The sequence below is a fragment of the Egretta garzetta genome, unplaced genomic scaffold, assembly GCF_000687185.1.
Source record: "Egretta garzetta isolate BGI_Z169 unplaced genomic scaffold, ASM68718v1 scaffold271, whole genome shotgun sequence".
Classification (NCBI taxonomy): Eukaryota; Metazoa; Chordata; class Aves; order Pelecaniformes; family Ardeidae; genus Egretta; species Egretta garzetta.
In genome coordinates this window covers 5,665,029-5,683,956 of record NW_009258669.1, presented here as the reverse complement: position 1 = coordinate 5,683,956, position 18,928 = coordinate 5,665,029, and the positions used below count along the sequence as shown (strand labels likewise).

Genomic DNA, 18,928 nt, shown 5'->3' with positions numbered 1-18,928 from the left:
AAGGAAAGGTCCTAGAGGAGGCAAAGAAATGAGGAAATCATTAAGAGTTTGGATGGCGTCTCATTTCTTTTCCTTATTGTGTTAGCGATTAAAATATCCCTCCTTTTTGTCTCACTCTTCAGTTTAAAAAACAAAACCAGAACAATGAAATAAACCCAAATCTTCCAAGTATGGAAGAGATCCTTAATATATGCAAATAGGAACTAAAAAAAGGAAAATGGGAATTCCTTTCAAAGTGCTTTAAAAGAGCTTAGTAAATGGCATTTAACTGTTAATCTGCAGTAAGTTACAAGAGCATTTATTTAATTTAGTTTGTCTCTGGTGTTTGCTCTCATGACTGAGAAAGGAAGGGAAATGTGATTCCCTAGCATGTAGGGTATGGTGGTGGTTGTTTTTTTTTTTAAATTTGGCTATATGGTCATTTCAATTTGCACAGTTGATACAAAACCTTCATTTTCGTAGTAAGTGAGTAAGTAAGTCTTTCATATTAAGTTCCTTATTGCAATCAGCTAAACTAGAGGTTGCCTTTGGAAGTGTGAAGTAACGGCTGGAATATTTGTTACTGCGCCTGGCACAGTGCATTTCATTGGTTTGATAATGAGTAATACTAATCATTGGTGGTGGTGGTGTGGTGTCTCCTTGGTCTCAAGAATAAAAATATTTGACAAGAATTTGACCTTTCTTTCTCCTAAAGGAATCAGCAAGCAGAGAGAGCTCCCAATTCTAGTTCTACAGGGTTTATTTTCAAGAGTTCATGTAAAACATCTGTGTAGCCAAAGGGCTTTTTTTAATTAAGAAGAATGGCCATTAAAATTCCATGGCTATTTAAATTTACCATTTGTGACTCAAACTGAAATATTAATAAGGGTGCAGATGCAGACACAAAAAATAATGTAGATCTTATTAGTGTGTAGAGCTGTTCAATTTGTGAAAATGAAATAAAAATAAACAACACCCCTCCCTGGAGACTCATCACTTACTGGGAATTCCCATTAGGTTTCTTGTGCATTAGAGAATTTGATTAGCGTACAAATTGTCCAGAAGCCATTGATTCAGATACTGCAATAGGACAATCTGAGTATACATGTCAAACATACATACATCAAAACTGTGAGTTCTAAAACAATTCACAGTAAAAAGATGAAAATTAAGTGATAGAGGTATTGTGATCTGGCTTTAAAGATTTGATAGAAGGATTGCTTTGTTGTGGGCTGTTAAGAACTACACAAACATGAACTTCCTATGCAGTATGTGCAATACCTGCATTTCACTGTAACAAGACCTTTATTTTTGTAAGCTTTTCTTAATTTTGCCTTCAAAGGAGGTAGGAATGGACCTTTGGAAGGAAAATGCTTTCACTAAGATACTTTATCTGTGTCATATTCTTTTGTGGGGAGTTAACTTGAATAAATGCTGTGAGGTGATCCCAGCATGGTAACACTTCTTAAACATATGGAGGATAAATAATGTCAAGATGGGAATTCATAAAAGCAGTTTGCTCTGTGGAATCATTGTGTTTGCCCCTTTTCCTCCCCCCCCGCCCCCCCCGCCATGGGATGCCATATTGCTAAACAGGTATTTTACACCAGTGGCTTCCTTATTAGTGTAGTTCCACGGGTGGAAGGAGGGAGAATGGCAGAGATCACAGAATTAAACGCCTGGAGTTGGCTGTAGAAAGCAGGAGGCAGAGTTCCTAGAAAATGGAGAAATTAAGATGGCTTCTTATTTAACCACCCCATTTTCCACGCTGCCCCACAAATGAATATTTCTTACTGTAGGGTGAGGCTTCACATGATGTTTGGTGACACGCAAGGCTTAAGGCCACATCCTGAACTGTTGTATTTCCATGAATAAGTAAAAGCTGTGAGCCGATCAGATGGGTCAGTGGTGTGCACAATACCCTGCTTTGTGGGGATCCTGGGTTTGGGAGCGACCTTGAAGCTTTCCTTCCTCAGGCAAACTGGGGCTTGTAAGCATTACAAAGCCTCCCTGGAGAAGCTGTTGGGTTTTTTTCAGGGAGCTTTCGCATTTCCCACTGCCTGATTATTCAGCCTGAGAAGAGGATGCCTATCTTCCCCGCCCCGGGGTGAATGCAGGGTTTGCAGCTGTGATTTGGTGAGCAGGGGGTTGCATGGAAGGAGAAATCAATTCAAAACTGAGGGGTGAAAAAAGCTGTTAAATGCCACTGCATGCCAAGCTACTGCATCAGGGAGTTAAAAGCAGCATGGACAGATGTAAGAAGGAGAGAAGGAGAAGTAAATGCAAGCAGATGAAAGTGAAAATCAGAGAAAATTAAATGCATTATAATAAACACAAACACATATAGCCACAAAAAGCTCTGAATGCTGCAAAAAATCAGACTGCGAGCTACTCATGGCCGAGACTGTTGCCATCATGAGGACCTGAGCAGTGGGAATGGATGGCAGAGCGGTCCGTCCAGGAGAGGAATCATCTGGGGCAGCTGCATCACGCTGCCTGGAAAGCCATCACCACCTTGGAGCCTGAGAAAGGTTATGGATTAGTTCATATTAGTCCCACTAGGGAATAATCACAAATGTAAGATTGTTTCTTACCCTTCTTTCTCTCCCTGGTATCTATAAAGCTGTAAACTAGTATTGACCAGTACTTCTGCACCTGTAAAATAAAATTAAAGAAAAACCCAACCCCAAAACAGTATCGTCCCTAAATAATCTGCCTTTACACCAACTGCAAAACATTTACTGCAATATAGATGTCTCTGAACATTATTCCTAGGCTGAAGTCTGGAAATGAGCCAAACACAGTAGTGGTGAAGTAAGAAAACAGCGGAACTGTTTGTGCTAGAGAGCAGTTTGGAATTATTTCTGATACAGCTCTGTCACTGGGCAAGGGATAGCCGATTTATCGGATGCTAAAATGCAGAACTCTGCTGTCCTCCTTGATCTTCATTTAAATTTGGATTATATCACTCCAAAAGCATCTTTGAATATGACAGGCCCTTTTGTTGAAGGAAAAAAAAAGCAAGCTGTATGAACTGATGATGTAAGACTTAGTCTTTGAGAAACTGTGACTTCGGTGGGAGCATTTATGCATGCTGAATCTGGCTAAAAGCTGTATCCCTCACATCTCAGATGGTGTGGAACACTCTAGCTGTTGTCACTGAGTTTTTATAATCCCGATAAAAAGTTATCTGACCTCTCCAGGCAAATGTAGTCCCTGCCAGTGTGTGAAATGCTTATTTAATCTATTGTGCTGCTGGGGTTTTGGTGAATTCTAAGTGCAACTTCGGCAACAGTGGTGGTTTTGCACTAACCCTGCAATAAAATAGGATAAGAAAAATAATAATAAAGGAGATCCAGTTTGGAGATGGTATCTTCTGTAATTCAGTGGAAAATGTGAGGCATGCTCTTCAGGCTTGCTTTACTACACCTCTTTGTCTGCAATAAGGAAATGACAATTTTGGCTAAGTACTTTCTCTGTAAATGAAATATTTGCTGAAATATTTGTGTGTGTGAGTATGCGTGGTTGCTGGTTTGGTTTGTTTGTTGGTGGTTTTTTGTCCTGGAGATCACAAAGGTAAGTGAAGTGAGCATGAACCTTTCTTGGAAATGACCAGAAAGCGGGAGGCTGTGCTGTGATCACAGCTGAGTTCTCTTCACTGGTGCTCACTGGGAATGGCCAGGGATTACTGGTGTGCCAGCCTGGTGTGGCCTGTCCCTCCTCCTGCCCACAAAGGGCTCTGTGGCCCACAGGACTTTTCTGAGGCCCTTTTGAAAAAGTGTTATTCCAAAAAACATTGTCATCAGCTGGATAAGGGGTGGGCACTGATTTGGCCTGGGAAGTTCTGCTGTTGTTTATTTTTTATGCATACTCTTGGCTGAAAGCTAGTGGAACAGGAATTGTGATTGAGAGCCTGTCATTCAAGAAATTACTTTTCAGTTGAAATCGATTAAGTTTAATGCATTTTCTGAGATAAAAAGCCTTAAAATTGAAGTCACTGGTGGATTTCTGTGCAGGGTCTGCGCTGTTAAAAGTTAGTTGAACAGCCACACACCAGACGACCGTTTTCACAGTTCTGTCTTTGTTGTCTTTGTTGTTATTTATAGGAGAAGCCCAGATGTACAAGCTAAAGAAGAACTGTGGAAACATATTCAGTAAGTACCATGCTTATAGGGTCTGAGTGATTGCCTCTAATGTAGTTACTCACATCCTCTGCGCTGGGGCTGGAAGGCATTACATTCTGATCCTGTTAGGGGCCACAGTAAATTATGCGGGTGCTAGTGACCTGCTGTGTGTAAAAGATGCTGCAGTTCACTGAATGTGGTGAATACAGATGACCATTGTACGTAGATGAATTATTAAAGAAGAATACAGCATTTTAGAGATTTACTTCTCTGGGGCTTCCAAAATGTCCTTGTTTGTAATACTGACACTTTTAGGATGAGGCCCCACATGGTATAGAACTACCAGTTAGGAAGACAATTAGCTGTTCCAAAGTGTATTTGATGTTTGGTATACACAATGTTCATATATATTGTGAAGCAACAAGATCAGATTTGCAGGGAGGTCAGAGGAAGGTGGAACAGGATGCAGCACGCAGCTGAAGCAATCAAGGTGAAGTTAGACACATTTCTTAATAGGTTTCTTAATTTGATGTCAAGATAGCTTCAGGGCTGACAACAGCTTGTTTCAGTAAATGTTTTCAGCCTAATATAATAAAAATAAGAATGGTTTTGCAGTTGGTAGCTACTGTTACATTTTTTACTTTGCTTAATCCTTTCTAGGAAGGAGCTTGTGGATCCATCTGGCCTGTCTGAGGAGCAATTGAAAGAAATTCCATACACTAAAATAGAGTGAGTTTATCTCAGGATTTTTATTTGTGAATATAAAAATCCCACTTACTTTAGTGTGAACTCTGTCATACTGAACAGGATTGGGTTTACATGTAATCTCTAAGCTTTTATCTACTCCAAATGCTCATCTAGGATGGGTTGGGTGAGGATAATTAATAATTTTAAATCCTAATATTTTCTCTTTCCAAAACACAAAAAAAATCACCTTCGTCTCTTCCTCTCTCTCCCACACACTTACGAACCTGCTGGATGTCTTTATGTTCTGTATGTCTCCCTGTGCCATCCATCAATCTGTTTTATGGTATACACTACAAAGTCATAGACAACTGAATGCAAACAAATCCATTTATTTCCTAAACTTCTGCTTCCTTTTAAATTTTTATTCCGATCATCTAAGGCACTGTTTGACCTGTTAAACCCCTTTCCTTGCTTGTCATGGGCAGCTGCCAGGGCATAGCTATTTCCTTAAGAACGGACATCTATTTCACTGCGATAATTGCCCGTTTGGGAATGCCATGTGTCAGTGCAAGCAGCTGCATGTGGCAGAAATGGGATCCCGATTTGCATTATAATGTGCTTCCACAATGCCACTAAATAGAAAAGGCTGATGTTAAAGCTGTATATACTAATGCATTCTGTATTAAATACTTTCATTCTCAAATGCGGGCATGCCAGTTTGTGACCTCTGCACTTTTAAAGCATTGAATTCCAAGTACAGACTTGTAAGAAAAGCATCAGCCTTTTAAAGTCAGCCAGTGCAAGAAGCTGTCTGTTATACTTTAATAAGAAATGGAAGGATCTCTTGGTCTGCAGTTGAATTTATGTGGGTTTTTTCTGCAGATTGGGCTTACTAACCTACTGTTGTGAATTCTGTGTCTCTCTTAGGACTCAAGGCGACCCGATCCGCATTAGGCATTCACATTCCCCTCGAAGCTACCGTCAGTATCGGCGGTCCCAGTGCTCTGATGGTGAAAGATCTGTCCTGTCTGAAGTGAAGTACGTGAATGTGGTTGCTAGTAATGGTCTGGTTTAGTGTGGCCCAAAATTTGTTCAAAGATCACGGTTAGGTTAGAAGTGGTGTAAACATGGTTGTTTGCTGGCATAGGATTTAGGCAACCCTCTCAATAGGTCTTCAGAGATAAATGATGCAAGTACAGAAACATTTCTGGTCTATTTTGGGCCACAGAGGCTTGTTTGATCAAACTTTGAAGGGGAAAAAATGGAAAAAGCCAAAGTAAACCTGTGTTGTTTTTCAGTGGTAAGTCATGAAGTTGCCTAAGGGATGAGAACTCAAGAGGTGCTCTCCAGATACCTTCATCCGTAATAGAGTTAAGATGTCATCTATATTAACTCTGTAATTTGTTTCATGGGAACTCTAGTACAACCTTTGTCAGCAACGGCGTATCAGTCTTCCCGAGAAGACTGATTCATAAAGGGTGGACTTACAAATGGAAAAGTGACAGCCCTGTTCTCAGTTTTATTGAGGCCTTAAAAATCAAAAGCAGTCCCCTGATGATATCATGCACCTGGGAGGCTAGCTTTAGCTGGATGGGACCTTGAAAGAGGTGTGGCGCATCCATGATTCCAGGTGACACTCATCCCCTACAAAGCTGGGCTGCCTCTATAGACCAGGAGGACACAGGCCCCCTTGAGAAGGGATGGATGGCCTACGCCCTGAAGGTGTCCACTGACTACTGAGGATCTGCACGATAGCTTTCAGATGTCTAAAGCCAGGTGATAAGCCTTTTGGATTTCGCCTTTCAGATCTGTGTAGCTCTCTGGGTCAGTTTAATTATTCTTCCTGTGCACAGTTACAGTTTACTTCATTAAAGCAATATCCATTCTGTAATATTGTAATTCCAGTGCGAAAACTGATCTGGTGCCTCCACTGCCTGTTACACGATCTTCAGATGCTAGAGGTCCCAGCACCCTACTGACTCAACAGGTTAGTAATTGCGCATCCTTTGCAGTTTTCCTTTTTTGGAGGGAAGGGGGGGACTAGAGCTTGATTTAAATTAGATCTTTGTTTTTCAGTGAAAATTAAAGCTGGCTGAGATTTTTTCAGCAGCAGTGTAACTTGAAATTTTATGTTTTGCAGTCTGACTACTTTATTTATATTTCCAAATATACGTAGTTCTGTAGCGTAAGCCTCTGCAAACACCTGTTTGAGTTTGATGCTTCCTTAAGATGATGCCCTGTTCTCCACAGGAGGAGAATCAACTTTCGCAGTTTCTTAAAATTTGCAAGTGTGCTTAGGATGCAGCTCTAATCACAATTTACTATCATGTATTTGCCTCCTGTTAGAGCTTTTCTTAGAGTTTTGTTGCTTGGGCTTGAAGCATTGCTCTCTTTTTTATTATTTTTTTTTTCCCCCCAAATGCTGAATATTTTTTTGTGTTATTCACATCTAAAAAGGATAGAACTTGTCTTTTTAAATGTAATCACTGGCTTTTGTTATAAATTATGGTACCATATCTCTCAGCTTTGAGGGTTTTATTAAGCTCAGAATGTGAGAAGTAAATGGCATTCAAAAAGCATTTGCAGGTCTGTTGTACAAGCATACAAAAAGAAAGCCAAAACATGGAAGGGAGAATTCCAGACACATTTCTACCTAACGTCCCACACCAGTCATCAAGTCTGTTAATCTGGCATGTGGATATATCAAAACTGCATGCTGATACTGTATGTAGTGTGGAAACTGCGCAGAATACAACCAGCAAAACATGTCATATTTTTATCTTATGAGCAGTTAGAATAACTTAAGCTTGAACAATTTGAAAACAATAAACAGGTATTTTTCACTTTAAGGACAGCTAGCAGACTACCTGTTCTTTGATAGGAATTAAGTTCAAGGATATTTGTATTCCTGCATATGACAGAAATTGGAAAAGATGAGCTGTCCTTGATGTTTCCATAAGGACTTGCTCCAGCAATGAAAGGGAAGTTGGTATACTTAAGGCTAAGCACATTTATGTGCTTTGTAGAAATAGGTACCTTGTGTGATTGAGTCCTGTTCAAAATTCACATTGTCTTATTTCCATTCTTATCCAATACAGTGTGGCTTAAATTCATGCCCTGGGAGGAATTAATGTTACAATGTTCGGTGTCCACAGACCCCTCTTTTTCCCTCTGCCCCAGACCCCCTCACAATAGTGGCTATTAATTCCTTGTGAGTGCTTGCTTGCAGTGTTTTGCTAAATATCAAATAATTAGTTGTGGCATTTCCCAAATAGGGAATATGAATCCAAATGGCACAGAGGCGCAGCAGCTGGCAGGGGAGAGAGGAGGCAAGGGGGGGTGGGGGGTGGAGAAGTTCTGTTTGATCAAATAAACATAAAGACTTTAATATTCCTGGTGTATATATAGAAATTGCTATATCTTTTAGCCTAAGGCTGTCATAGCAGCAGTTACCAAAACACAGTATTTAAAGTCTGCTATACCTCTTCAACAGAATGTTTGAATTTGTTCCCTTCAGAGACAGAATGGATCTAAAGACAGCCTAATAGAAGAAACATCTCAGTTATCCACTAACAACGTTGATGGAAAATCCACCACTAAGATCATAAAAACCGTACAGGTGTCACGCTTCAAGGTGGAGACTTGACTGCTGTAACTGAAGATGGTGAATGGATTTTATTCTCTGGAGACTGAGAATTTGTGTGAGTGTGCAAGGGAAGGAACTGAAGTCAACACGGTAGCAATTTCTTCAGGACACTTCAGAAGCGCAGCCTGCTTGCTGGGAAGGCCAAGCAATGCTTTTATCACCAACACCGTTCTAGTGGTGTGACTGATCGAGGAGAAGCTGCCTAATTAGACAACCAAAAAGAAAAGTTGTAGTAAAACTGAATGATCAGCGGTTACATTTCCAAAAAATGAACAAAAAAAAAAAATTGCTGCAACAAAACAGGCTTTACGGTCTGCTCTGTAACTGAATAGCCTTTTTCCAAAAAATGACTGTTAACTGGCATGATCGGGACCAGATGCTTCAAGAGAAGCAGAATAGTCATATTTTTGGCCAATTGTGCAATACAGTGTGATATGGGGAGAATTATCTTCACAATTTTATATGGGGATCAACTTGTGTCCTGAGACATAAGGACTGATAGCTCTTACAAGGTTTATTTTAGCCTAGCACAACAACAGATGCTCGTGTTGTTAATACAAATGTTGACTCAACTCGTTTTAGCTCAAAAATAATAGACTCCGTAACACCCTGTAGCAGAGAGTTCCAGAGGTGATACACTTACTTTCCCTTGGCAGTTTTAAGCATTCTGAATTTTGAATGCTTTTTTATGTAGAGGGACTATTTAATTGAACATTCCATACCATAGAAATACATCTATCGCCTTACAGTAAACTACACTGGAAAAAAAAATGGAGAATATGTACTAACCCACCATAATAAGACTGCTTAGCAAGACACTTAAGTACTGGTTAAATGAAACTTGTAGAGTAGGATTTAAGACAGCTAGCAAGTAGCTTTTTTTTTTTTTTTTTAACCTAGATTAGCAAAGTCTGCCTTAATCTCTTTTCATATGAAATAATCAATGCTAGTACCTTCTGATACTTTTCTCTGAGCCATTTCTACTATGATAAAATTACAAAGGCAGTATTTCAGGTAAGATAATTGCAATTTTTTTCTATTGTCATAGTAGGAATAGTAAGGTTTAATGATGCTGCACATTGAGTGGGTTATCTTCTAGTACGTATCCGAAGCGATGCCTAGTTCTTCTTCTGTCCTGTCACTTTGTATGAATAGCTGAAGTCATCCCTCTGCCTCCCATTTGTCCACAGCCAGCACATGGATGAGCCTTTTGGCATTGCTAAATTATTAAGAAGCTTAGTAAAAAACCTTTGTCTTGTGAAAGTAACTCTTGCTAAGTGTAATCCCCAAACTAAATATGTCAAACAGCATTGGAAATGGCTGTGGTAGTTCATGTGCTTTTTTACATTTGTCCTCCTTGAAGTCAGTCCCCCATCATCTTCAGTGACTGGCCATGATCCTGTGTCTTCTACTCCTAGCAACACCGTACTGGGGGACTGCAGACCTGTCAGAAAAGCAATCCTGTTTGAGAACCAAAGCGAGCATAAGGCATCCTAAGTTATGCTTTACCAGAGGCATGGGATTGCTAATTCCCATTTTAACTAGCAAAACCTAGAAGTGAAACCTTCTATTGCGAGTTTTATTTCCCACTTAATTTCTTTGGTTCTTCATTGCTTCATGATCCGAGGTTGGATGCTGCTAGCCAGGGTGGTAGCCATACAGTTTTGTATATTCCTGTCCCAGTATGGATTGGTCTGCAGGCTGCGAGGTGCTGCATCGTGCCAGGGAAGGCAGAGACGCTTCATAAGTATTTCTCTTTCATCACTTACTTTGGACACTTCTGCTTCTTCAGTCTTGGTGAACAAATCTAAGGGGGAAGGAAAGAGCTTAGAACCCCTCTGTGGTAAAAAATCTGTTTTCATGGAGGTTTTTCAGCATTTTCTGAATTCATTATGCATTTCATTGTTGGGCTTGGCTTAAAGTATTTGCTTAAACTGTTCTGTAAGTCTGTTAAGTGGTTTCATTGTCATTGCTCCAATTGAAAGTGATCCTTTAGGATCTATTTATGACCTCGTGTAGTATTCTCACAAGCACCAGTTAAAAAAAAAAAAAAAGAACCCAAAAAAACCCAAAAAACCCCAACCCCATAAAAAGAAAAAAAAAAAAAAATCACTGTGGCAACGATTGTGGTGATACAGATTAATCTAGGCCATCTCCATCTTTTGGAAGACTACTGAAATATGACAAACCACACAAGAACTGGTTACACTGTCTGCAATGAAAGCCACTCTTGTTTCTTCAGGAAGGTGTTCCAAGCTGGAGCATTATGCACTTGCTTGTAGTTTGTTGCTTTCTAAATCATTACCATTATTTTGCATTCCTTACTCAGGCACAGGCAAGTAGAACATATCTGCTACTTTAGGAGGATCTGTGTTGTTATTATTTGAGAATTATCTGTACATAGTGTCCATATCTTGCCAATCCTCAAATATTGATCAAAAAGAAAATGACTTGTAAGGTATATCCAACCTGATGTTTTCCTGTATGTTGTTATCTGCCTGTGGGCTTTTGTGTATTTTTGCTGGACACCATCAATCAAGTGTGTGATATTTTAAGTTACCCCACTACATCAGAAAACAGGCTTCTATCTAGTCCAATAGTGATAGGTTTCAATTCTCAAGTCACGGGAGAGTTGTTTCATAATTAAACCAACTTTTTTGCATTTAAAAGAGAAATTTAGAGAGCATTAGTGATCTCCTCTCCACATCTAGGAAGCAAGTTTTAGCAAATCTAATGCTCGGTCTGGGGCACTACAATACAGTTTTGTATTCGCAAAAGAAAGACTAATCTAACACCTATATCACATTAAATATCAGTGCAAGGCAAAATTTGGACAAGGATGCCACTGTCAGCTGATAGTACAGAAAAAGAAACTTCTTCCATATACATGAGCCTCCTTTCCCCCCAAGCTTCTTTTCCTCAGGCAGTTGAGGAAAGGCACCTTTTCTTGCAATCCTGTTATTTTTATGTGAGAGAGACCTACAAGCGATGGGTGGCTGAAAGCGCCTGTGGTGCCACAGCTGTGCTCTGTAGCCCTCCGCCAGCCCTGCCGTGCCTGTGATGGCTGGCCTTCTGCAACCCTGCCCTACACCTTGCCCTTCCCACTGCTGCTACCCCTTCCCTGGCTTTCTTGGGGCTTGCACTACCTGGAGGCTGTTCTGTTTTCAGGTCTGGAGTTTGGATGTCAGTCCAAAATGCCTGTTTCCCCTAGGAGTCAGGCAAAAGACAGGAGATGTATAACCCTGTCAGGCAAAGTTTTCCCTGGGCTTGGATGCCATACAGACCTGTCCTCACATGGACAGAGGAATGATGTTTAAGACATTCTCATCCTAATTCTGCTTCTAGTCTGCTGAACTGATCTCAGGCCAACAATTTCAACTTTGTGCCTCTGCATTTAGCTCTTCAGAGGCTTCTCCAAGTGCTAAGAATAGGTAAGTTATGGAACTCTCTCACTAATTAGCAACATCTATGACACAGGTATACCTCTTTGCAAAACATGTATTTTATACAATAAAGAGGGCTTGCTAACCACACACCAAAGCATTTCTGTGTATCTCATGTTGGTCCCCTTGCTTAGTAGCTGGTTTCTTTCACTGGGAGCTAGCCTGGACCTGGAGCTTTTTTTTCTACACTGCACTTACCATCAATATCTTTAACCTTGCAACTCACGTTCTAATTGAGCTCATTATATTGAAGATGTTGGTTGGGGTGGTGTGAAATCACTACCATTAAGTTGCCAAATCAATCATCTTTACACAGGTGAATAATGAACTGAATAGACAGCACATTTTCTTTTGGGAAAGCCTGTTTAATTCAAAGCTCCCTAGAAAGATGTTTGAAACAACATACATAAACATATCAATGTGATGCGTATGTTCTGTGTACATTAAGTATTCATGAAGCAACTGTGTGCTTTATTTTAAATTGAGTTTGATAGATGGCTGTGTCAATACTTGTGTCCAGGTTATTTAAAAGTCAAGTAAAACTTGAATTTTTAGGGCATTCCATGGTTGCCTGTGTGTCTTATTTACATTACACAAAGGAGCAAAACCTTCAGAAACACAGATTCAGCTGACACCACCATCTGGCAAAAACAGGTGTAGTACCAATTAAAATCCACTTGAGGATACAGCTTCTCCAGATTAAGTATTTTTCCTGGTAGTGGAAAGTTGTCAGTGTATGTTTTATCCTTTCAGTACATACCCATACCAGTTTCCTTTCTTACCTAAAATGCACCAGAATGCCACAGCAGACTACATAAGCTGTCAAACCAAATGTACAGATGCAGAGTGAGTGTGGCAGACACTCTCTCCTTCATGTGCCCATTTTAATTTCTCTCCTGTATTTGTCTCCTTGATAGAGATTGTGATGGGTTGACCCTGGCGGGACACTGGCTGCCCACCAAGCTGCTTTTATCACTCCACTCCTCAGCAGACAGCAAGATGGAAAAACACCTCATGGGATGTTGGAGAGACAGGCTTGATGCAGTAGCTGTAACACCTGTGTGTTATCAACACCTTTCTAGCTACCAAGACACAAGCACAGCACTCTGAGGGCTGCTACAGGGAAAACTAACTCTGTCTCAGCCAAAACCAATACAAGAGTTAAGAAAACCACTGCCCTTCCAGATGGTCACAATTTAAATTATATACCTTACTCCCTGTGACGTTAAGATCTCAAAAATAGCTAGGACTATGCAGTTAATTCCTCAAAGAGGATATCAGAATGTACTTGACATTGTTCATAACATACTACCCTTAAATTTACTACAAGTGAGCCCCTTGGCTAGGCAAAAGAGGTAACAGAGTTACATTCAAGAATGCCCCCACGGGTCACCCACTGATACAGACTGTTTCCATTTAACAGAGCTAGCCCTAGCCAACTCAGATGCAGTGCGCTAAGAGTTGAAGCATTTGGCACAAGCCAGTTTTCTTCCTGTGCACACCTTCCACGAGTTCCGATTTGCAACCTTTACTACCGAGAGCCCTCTTCCACGGAGCACTGGAGGCAAGTAACAGAAAGGAGGGTTGGTGCGACGCTAACCTAGTGCAGATCTTTGTTCTCTTGATCCCCTAGACCACCTCAGAATCTCCTTTCTACTTTTTAATACTATCAAGTTCAACAGTCTGTCAGACATTGTGTCTGTGCAAAACAGAGTGGGGGGGGAGGGGAGCAGGGGGGGGAAAAGTCTTGAGGTTTTTTTTAAGGGTACAGTCCAGTTAGCCATTTAGAAGTAAAAGGCAGTCCTAATGCTTAACACCATACTTAACGTTTATCAGCATTACTGTGTTAGAAATTGGCAACCTTTACACTCACCTAGTCCTCCCTTTACCTCACTTTTTCTTTGTTTCACTACACTATGAACAGCTACCACACACCGAAGCTCAAGATTCTACCATTTTTCTTGTTGAAAGGGAATTAACATTTTAGACAGCCATCATTAGAACTTGGCATTAGCTGTTGCTCTCAAGAGTTTTTTTTTTTTTTAAAAAAAAAGTCTTAAAAGCTACTCCTGCCAGTCTTGCACTTTAAGAACAAAGACTCATGAGCAAAACTCCTGAACAGATGGTATCTTCAGGGAATATAATCCCTAACAGAAACCCTAAGCTTTCAAGTGCATCCAATTACATGTTGGATCACTAAAAATTAATTACTCTTGTCTAAACCTCCTTCCTTCTTGACAAACCAAAACTAACTTATGCTTAGACTTTGCATTAGTAATTTGCAAACATTCAGTACTGGAAAGTCAGACATTGCAAGATGCTTAATTTCAGCATTTGCTCTTCTGATAAAAGTGATTTATGTTAAGTCTTACTGAAAAAACAAGCAGGAATTCCAGTTGTTATCCCTAAAGTATTTCATGCTACTTCAAGTTTAGTTGAAGTACATGCAGCTGATCAAGGTGATAATAAACCAAGCTTGCAGTTTTCCATCTTGGAGAAATACCTTTCCTGGTGTTTTTAAACCCTTGTTTGCTGAATTTTAATTGCTACTTTTCCTCACCACAATATAAATCTCAATTAACCCAATCTCCAAGTGCTACCACAGCTTCAGTGATCACCTCCCATCCACTTAATAGCTCCCAGGTTTTATTTAGTCCAAAGGGGTGAATCAGTAACCCAAGAACAACACAGAGAAACTCAGAACCGTCAAACAGAAGCAACTGCTATTATAGCTTTGGAAAGATAGAAATTCTGAGAATAAAAACATGAATCTTTATTTTTTTTTGTCTACACAAACATTATCGGGCACTGCCCTAGTACAGTTAAAAGCACCTTGTGTTACTCTATGGAGGCTTAATCGTCCATCTTCTTAACAGTTTTTTGTTTCTTATGGAGTAGTCTTGCATAGATTGCCACTGGTCTCAGGCTGGTTTTAACAATTCTTCCTAGGGAAAAAAGTAAATACGATGTGAGATTGGACACACGTAGCACACAGCTGTTTTCAGTAACATCTTCCAGATCCATGAGACCAGTACAAAGTTACAAGGACCATCTTCCCTCTCATCCCTCTGGAAAAAAGTCGAAAGCTAAAAATCTGCAAATCTAATTTTTAAGGAGCCTACATGCAAGAGCGGCTCTTTACCAATCTCAGCCAGATTACAGATTCTAACTGCAAGCTGGTGACAGCAGTAACACTTTGTAGCTGGTAGGAATCAATAGAAAGTTTTGTAGTAGGAACTCATGCAGACGTATGTCTTTGCATTATACAACAGTTTAAGAGAATAGTAAGCCGATGATAAAAAGATGAGATTTATTAATTTCATGTTGAAAAACAAGTAGCAGCCCTGTTAGATACATTACTCATAATGGATTACATGCATTTCTGTTTTTATATGAACCTGTCAAGACACTGGGAAGAGGGCCCATCTTACTCTTCAGCCTTGCAGAAACCCCCAGTGCCTATGGTGCTGAAGGTCTGGGATGGATTTCACTAGGTAATTTTCTGATTCTAGTATTTTCAAGGGTATTGTGACAAACTTGAAGGAATTATCTAAAAGGAGGCTGTAGCAAGGTGTGTGCTGTCTTTTCTCCGAAGTAATAAATGACAGGATGAGACAAAATGGCCTGAAGTTGTGCCAGGGGAGCTTTAAATTGGACATTAGGAAAAATTTCTTTACCAAAAGGGTTGTCAAGCATTGGAGAGGGCTGCCCAGGGAAGCAGTTCAGTCACCATCCCTGGAGGTATTTAAAGGACATGTAGATGTGGTGCTTAGAGACATGGTTTAGTGATGGACTTGGCAGTGTTAGGTTAATGGTTGGACTTGATGATCTTAAAGGTCTTTGCCAACCTAAATGATTCTATGATTCTACAGTTCTATGTTGCCTTTGTGAGCAGCTGCCAAATAATCAATCTGTTTTCTCAGAGCTGCAACCACACTTACACTACTATAGAAGAGAAATATAGATTGTATTTACAGTATTATCAATTTCTAGCACAGTGAAAAAAAGAAAAAATAAAAAAAGGAGGCAACAAAATTTTGTATCCCTCAAAAGCCTGAAAAATCTCAAAGGCTTATTTATTAATGGGTGCCAATTGCTATCCCAATTCTTCATGAAACTTCTCCCTAACTTCTATCTCTTCCAAGTTCTCCTGAACATTTATGGTTCTTCCCTGGAAATATCACTGCGCAACACTGTGTCTCAGCACCCTCCTCTTCACTATGTCTCTAGGAGACCTGGATGCGTCAGCGAAAGAACAAAAACAAGAACACAAAACAGATATGCAAAAGATACTTTTGGCTCTTTTTGTGTCCTGGAATGTAGCTCTCACATAATGAGGTTTAAATGAGGCATAATTGCACAAAACATGTGAGCAGGACATCTTTTACTGGTTTTCTACTCCATTCAATCTACCCTTCATCACTGCTATACTTTCTTGTTTGAGCAACTGGCCTGTTCACAGTCATAAAAGTCAGCTGCTGCTGCTAAAACACCTCTAGCATTTTTTTCTTTCACCAAGTATTCAACACTGCACAAAGTATTCAACAGGAACACCACTCTCTAGCATGTGGTGTAATATTGTGACCCTTTCTAATTTACACGACAATCAGTCAGTTCTTGGGCTTAATTCGAAACTTAAGTTTGCACTCTGAATTTCACCTTTGCTTTAGTCTCTGTAAATTTAGAGCAGGCTGTCCAGTAGTTTACTCAGTATCGCTTACATCCCCTGAAATGCAGGTAAGTTACCATTATGACTTCTTAGAATTGGGTCATTCTTATATCACATTCCCAGTATTGACCAAGAATTTTCTAGCTTCGAAGACTTGGATTCCTTGTCATACCCTTGCGTGCATAGGTTATACAAACTACAGTTTCAGCACTGACTAAATCTTTCATAATACATGCAATTTTTATTAATGCTTCGTTTCTATCACTGAATTTCATGCTGACTAGCACTACTCAACTTTTCCATAGTCTTGGCTTTTCCAAGACTTTACAGTGAAACTGTATTTTGCATATAAAGTTCTGAGCTTTCACGTTTTGCCAGTCTTTGAACATTTTCAGTCCTTGTATTCTGAACTGCTCCATAGTATCACCCCCAAAAACCAAACATGGAAAAGCAAGACTCCTCTCGGACATGCTGGCAGCCACGCACTGCTTTTAGTAAGCCACTCACACCGAGCTTTTTACCTTAGGGTGTCCACCTTGCTTGTTGATGAGAACACAGTCACCAGGCCCTTCTCACTCTGTTTCAATTCTAATTTCTGCTCTAAAGTTATTCTGCTGAACTTCTGCTTCAACAGAAAGTCTGCTTCATTTTAAGACAAGGCTGAAGGACACAGCTTCACAGGAAGTTATTGTCACTCACCTCATGAAGAAAGCTGCAGGACAGCTAGGCCATCGGTACTTTGTAACTTTTTTCCTACACACCCCTCTAATGCTCAGAGGCTTCCACCACATAGGGTTATCTCTGTGAGCTTCTGAACTTCCAGGTGAACACAGCAGAGCTCTGTAAGAAGTGTTCATAGCATTAGGCATTCTGGTAGGAACAGATCCCACAATCCCTCAGGTAAGAGCCACCGCTGCTGGCAGTATTAAAGTATACTTTACATTTGCAAAAGGCATCAAGGAAAGACTGTGCTGTGTACAGCAAAAGAGTAGAATACGTTATCATCCAATACCAAATAGTTGTACAGAAGGAATCTCTTTGTGCCTTTCCGACACTAGATATAAATAACAAATAGGCAAATGCACAAAAGCAAACCACATTTTTTCCACATTAAAGAAGATTTTCATCTTTTCTGCAGCTGAGTATTCTGAAGCTGCAGGTATCTTTTTGCAACAGAAAAACCAGAGGCCTCTGCAGGAGTCTGAAATGTTATGTACTAATTACTTGCAGCACAGATGTAAGAAGTTACGGTAGACAGGACAGCTAAACAATGCTAAAAGTGGTCATTATAATTTTAGTTTTTCCTCTTCTAGTAACTGCCAGATTCTTCATTTAAGAAGACTGAAGCATAAAATCTACTATGTAGCTGCTCATCCATACAATTTCTACAGATTTTTTTTTTTGTCCTTGCAAAAACAGGGAGGAGAACGGTAGATAACCAGCTCCTTAAACAGTTTGAGCAAGAATTCCTGTTTGCCTTTTTTGACACCACATTCATTCTGGACAGGAATGAATGGGCAACACAAAGGCAAAAATTTAAATATTAGAACTGATCATCTCTGTAAAATTAATAGCGTAAGAAAAAGATCAATTCACCAATAGGCAAATACTTAAAAATTCACAAGTAAATAACGTTTTATGCATAACAAACATTTAATAAGAAAAGCCAAGCACACCATCCTCTTGGGACATCTTGTGGTCATGTTGGTGCTTGCGTAGGCCATGGACAGACTTCCATTGCTTTCATCTGAAAAAAAAAAAGGGGGGGGGGGGGGGGGAAAACACACTTTCACTTGGAAGAGTGAATGAAATACAAGAAGGAGCCTAACAAGAAATACTTGAAACAATTACCTGATTTCAAATAACAGTCAGCAGACTCTATACCCCCCACCCCGAAAAAAAAAGCCCCAGTCATCCCTATTAGCACACTTTAAGGGCTGCTCTAGTACACAAGGTCCCGTGGCCTGACACAGCAACCAGGAATTATGCAGAAACCCACCAATTTCTCAGAAAGCCAGGCACAGGTGACTGCGTATGCCAGCACCACTCCTCCTCTTTTCCACATTACTGGAAAAATGTTCCTTTAGATTGGGTGGTCCTTCTGTTGAGGGACACGGTGCATTTGGGACTACGCAGTACTGGCCGCGTGGCAAAACCCTGCCCAAAAAGAGTTCAACGTAAACCAACCGTGTTAAGTAACCCAGAAAACTCGCGCTTCCAAAAGGCGAGCGTTTGGAGAGTTCTCCCAAGCAGCAGTTGGGAGCCTAGACAGGTATCTTCAAAGCGAGCCACCCCAGAGGATGCGGGGTTACCGCTTCACTCAGCGAGCCCTTTCCCTCAGGGGGGAGAGGCGGAGAAGGAACGGCCGGTCGCGTGCTAC

General features: G+C 40.3%; 1 protein-coding gene, 1 long non-coding RNA gene and 1 other non-coding gene across 3 annotated transcripts in view; 1 reads left to right on the top strand and 2 right to left on the bottom strand.

Moving 5' to 3' along the window:
* Window positions 1-8,436, top strand: part of EPB41L4A (erythrocyte membrane protein band 4.1 like 4A) — an 89,301-nt gene extending 80,865 nt beyond the window's left edge. Inside the window, exons 19-23 of the mRNA XM_009648646.1 lie at window positions 4,086-4,133; window positions 4,764-4,832; window positions 5,718-5,828; window positions 6,696-6,777; window positions 8,308-8,436. Coding sequence (XP_009646941.1) covers window positions 4,086-4,133; window positions 4,764-4,832; window positions 5,718-5,828; window positions 6,696-6,777; window positions 8,308-8,436 — 439 coding nt within the window. The remainder of the gene's footprint in view (window positions 1-4,085; window positions 4,134-4,763; window positions 4,833-5,717; window positions 5,829-6,695; window positions 6,778-8,307) is intronic.
* Window positions 8,437-14,684: 6,248 nt separating this feature from the next.
* LOC118451649 lies at window positions 14,685-18,297 on the bottom strand. The gene is made up of 3 exons (XR_004841154.1): window positions 18,225-18,297; window positions 17,248-17,388; window positions 14,685-14,824 (listed from the first exon to the last, which is right to left on the bottom strand). It is a non-coding gene; the product is annotated as an uncharacterized LOC118451649 (long non-coding RNA).
* On the bottom strand, window positions 17,948-18,079 carry LOC118451651. The gene has a single exon (XR_004841156.1). It is a non-coding gene; the product is annotated as a small nucleolar RNA SNORA13 (small nucleolar RNA).
* Window positions 18,298-18,928: the final 631 nt, after the last annotated feature.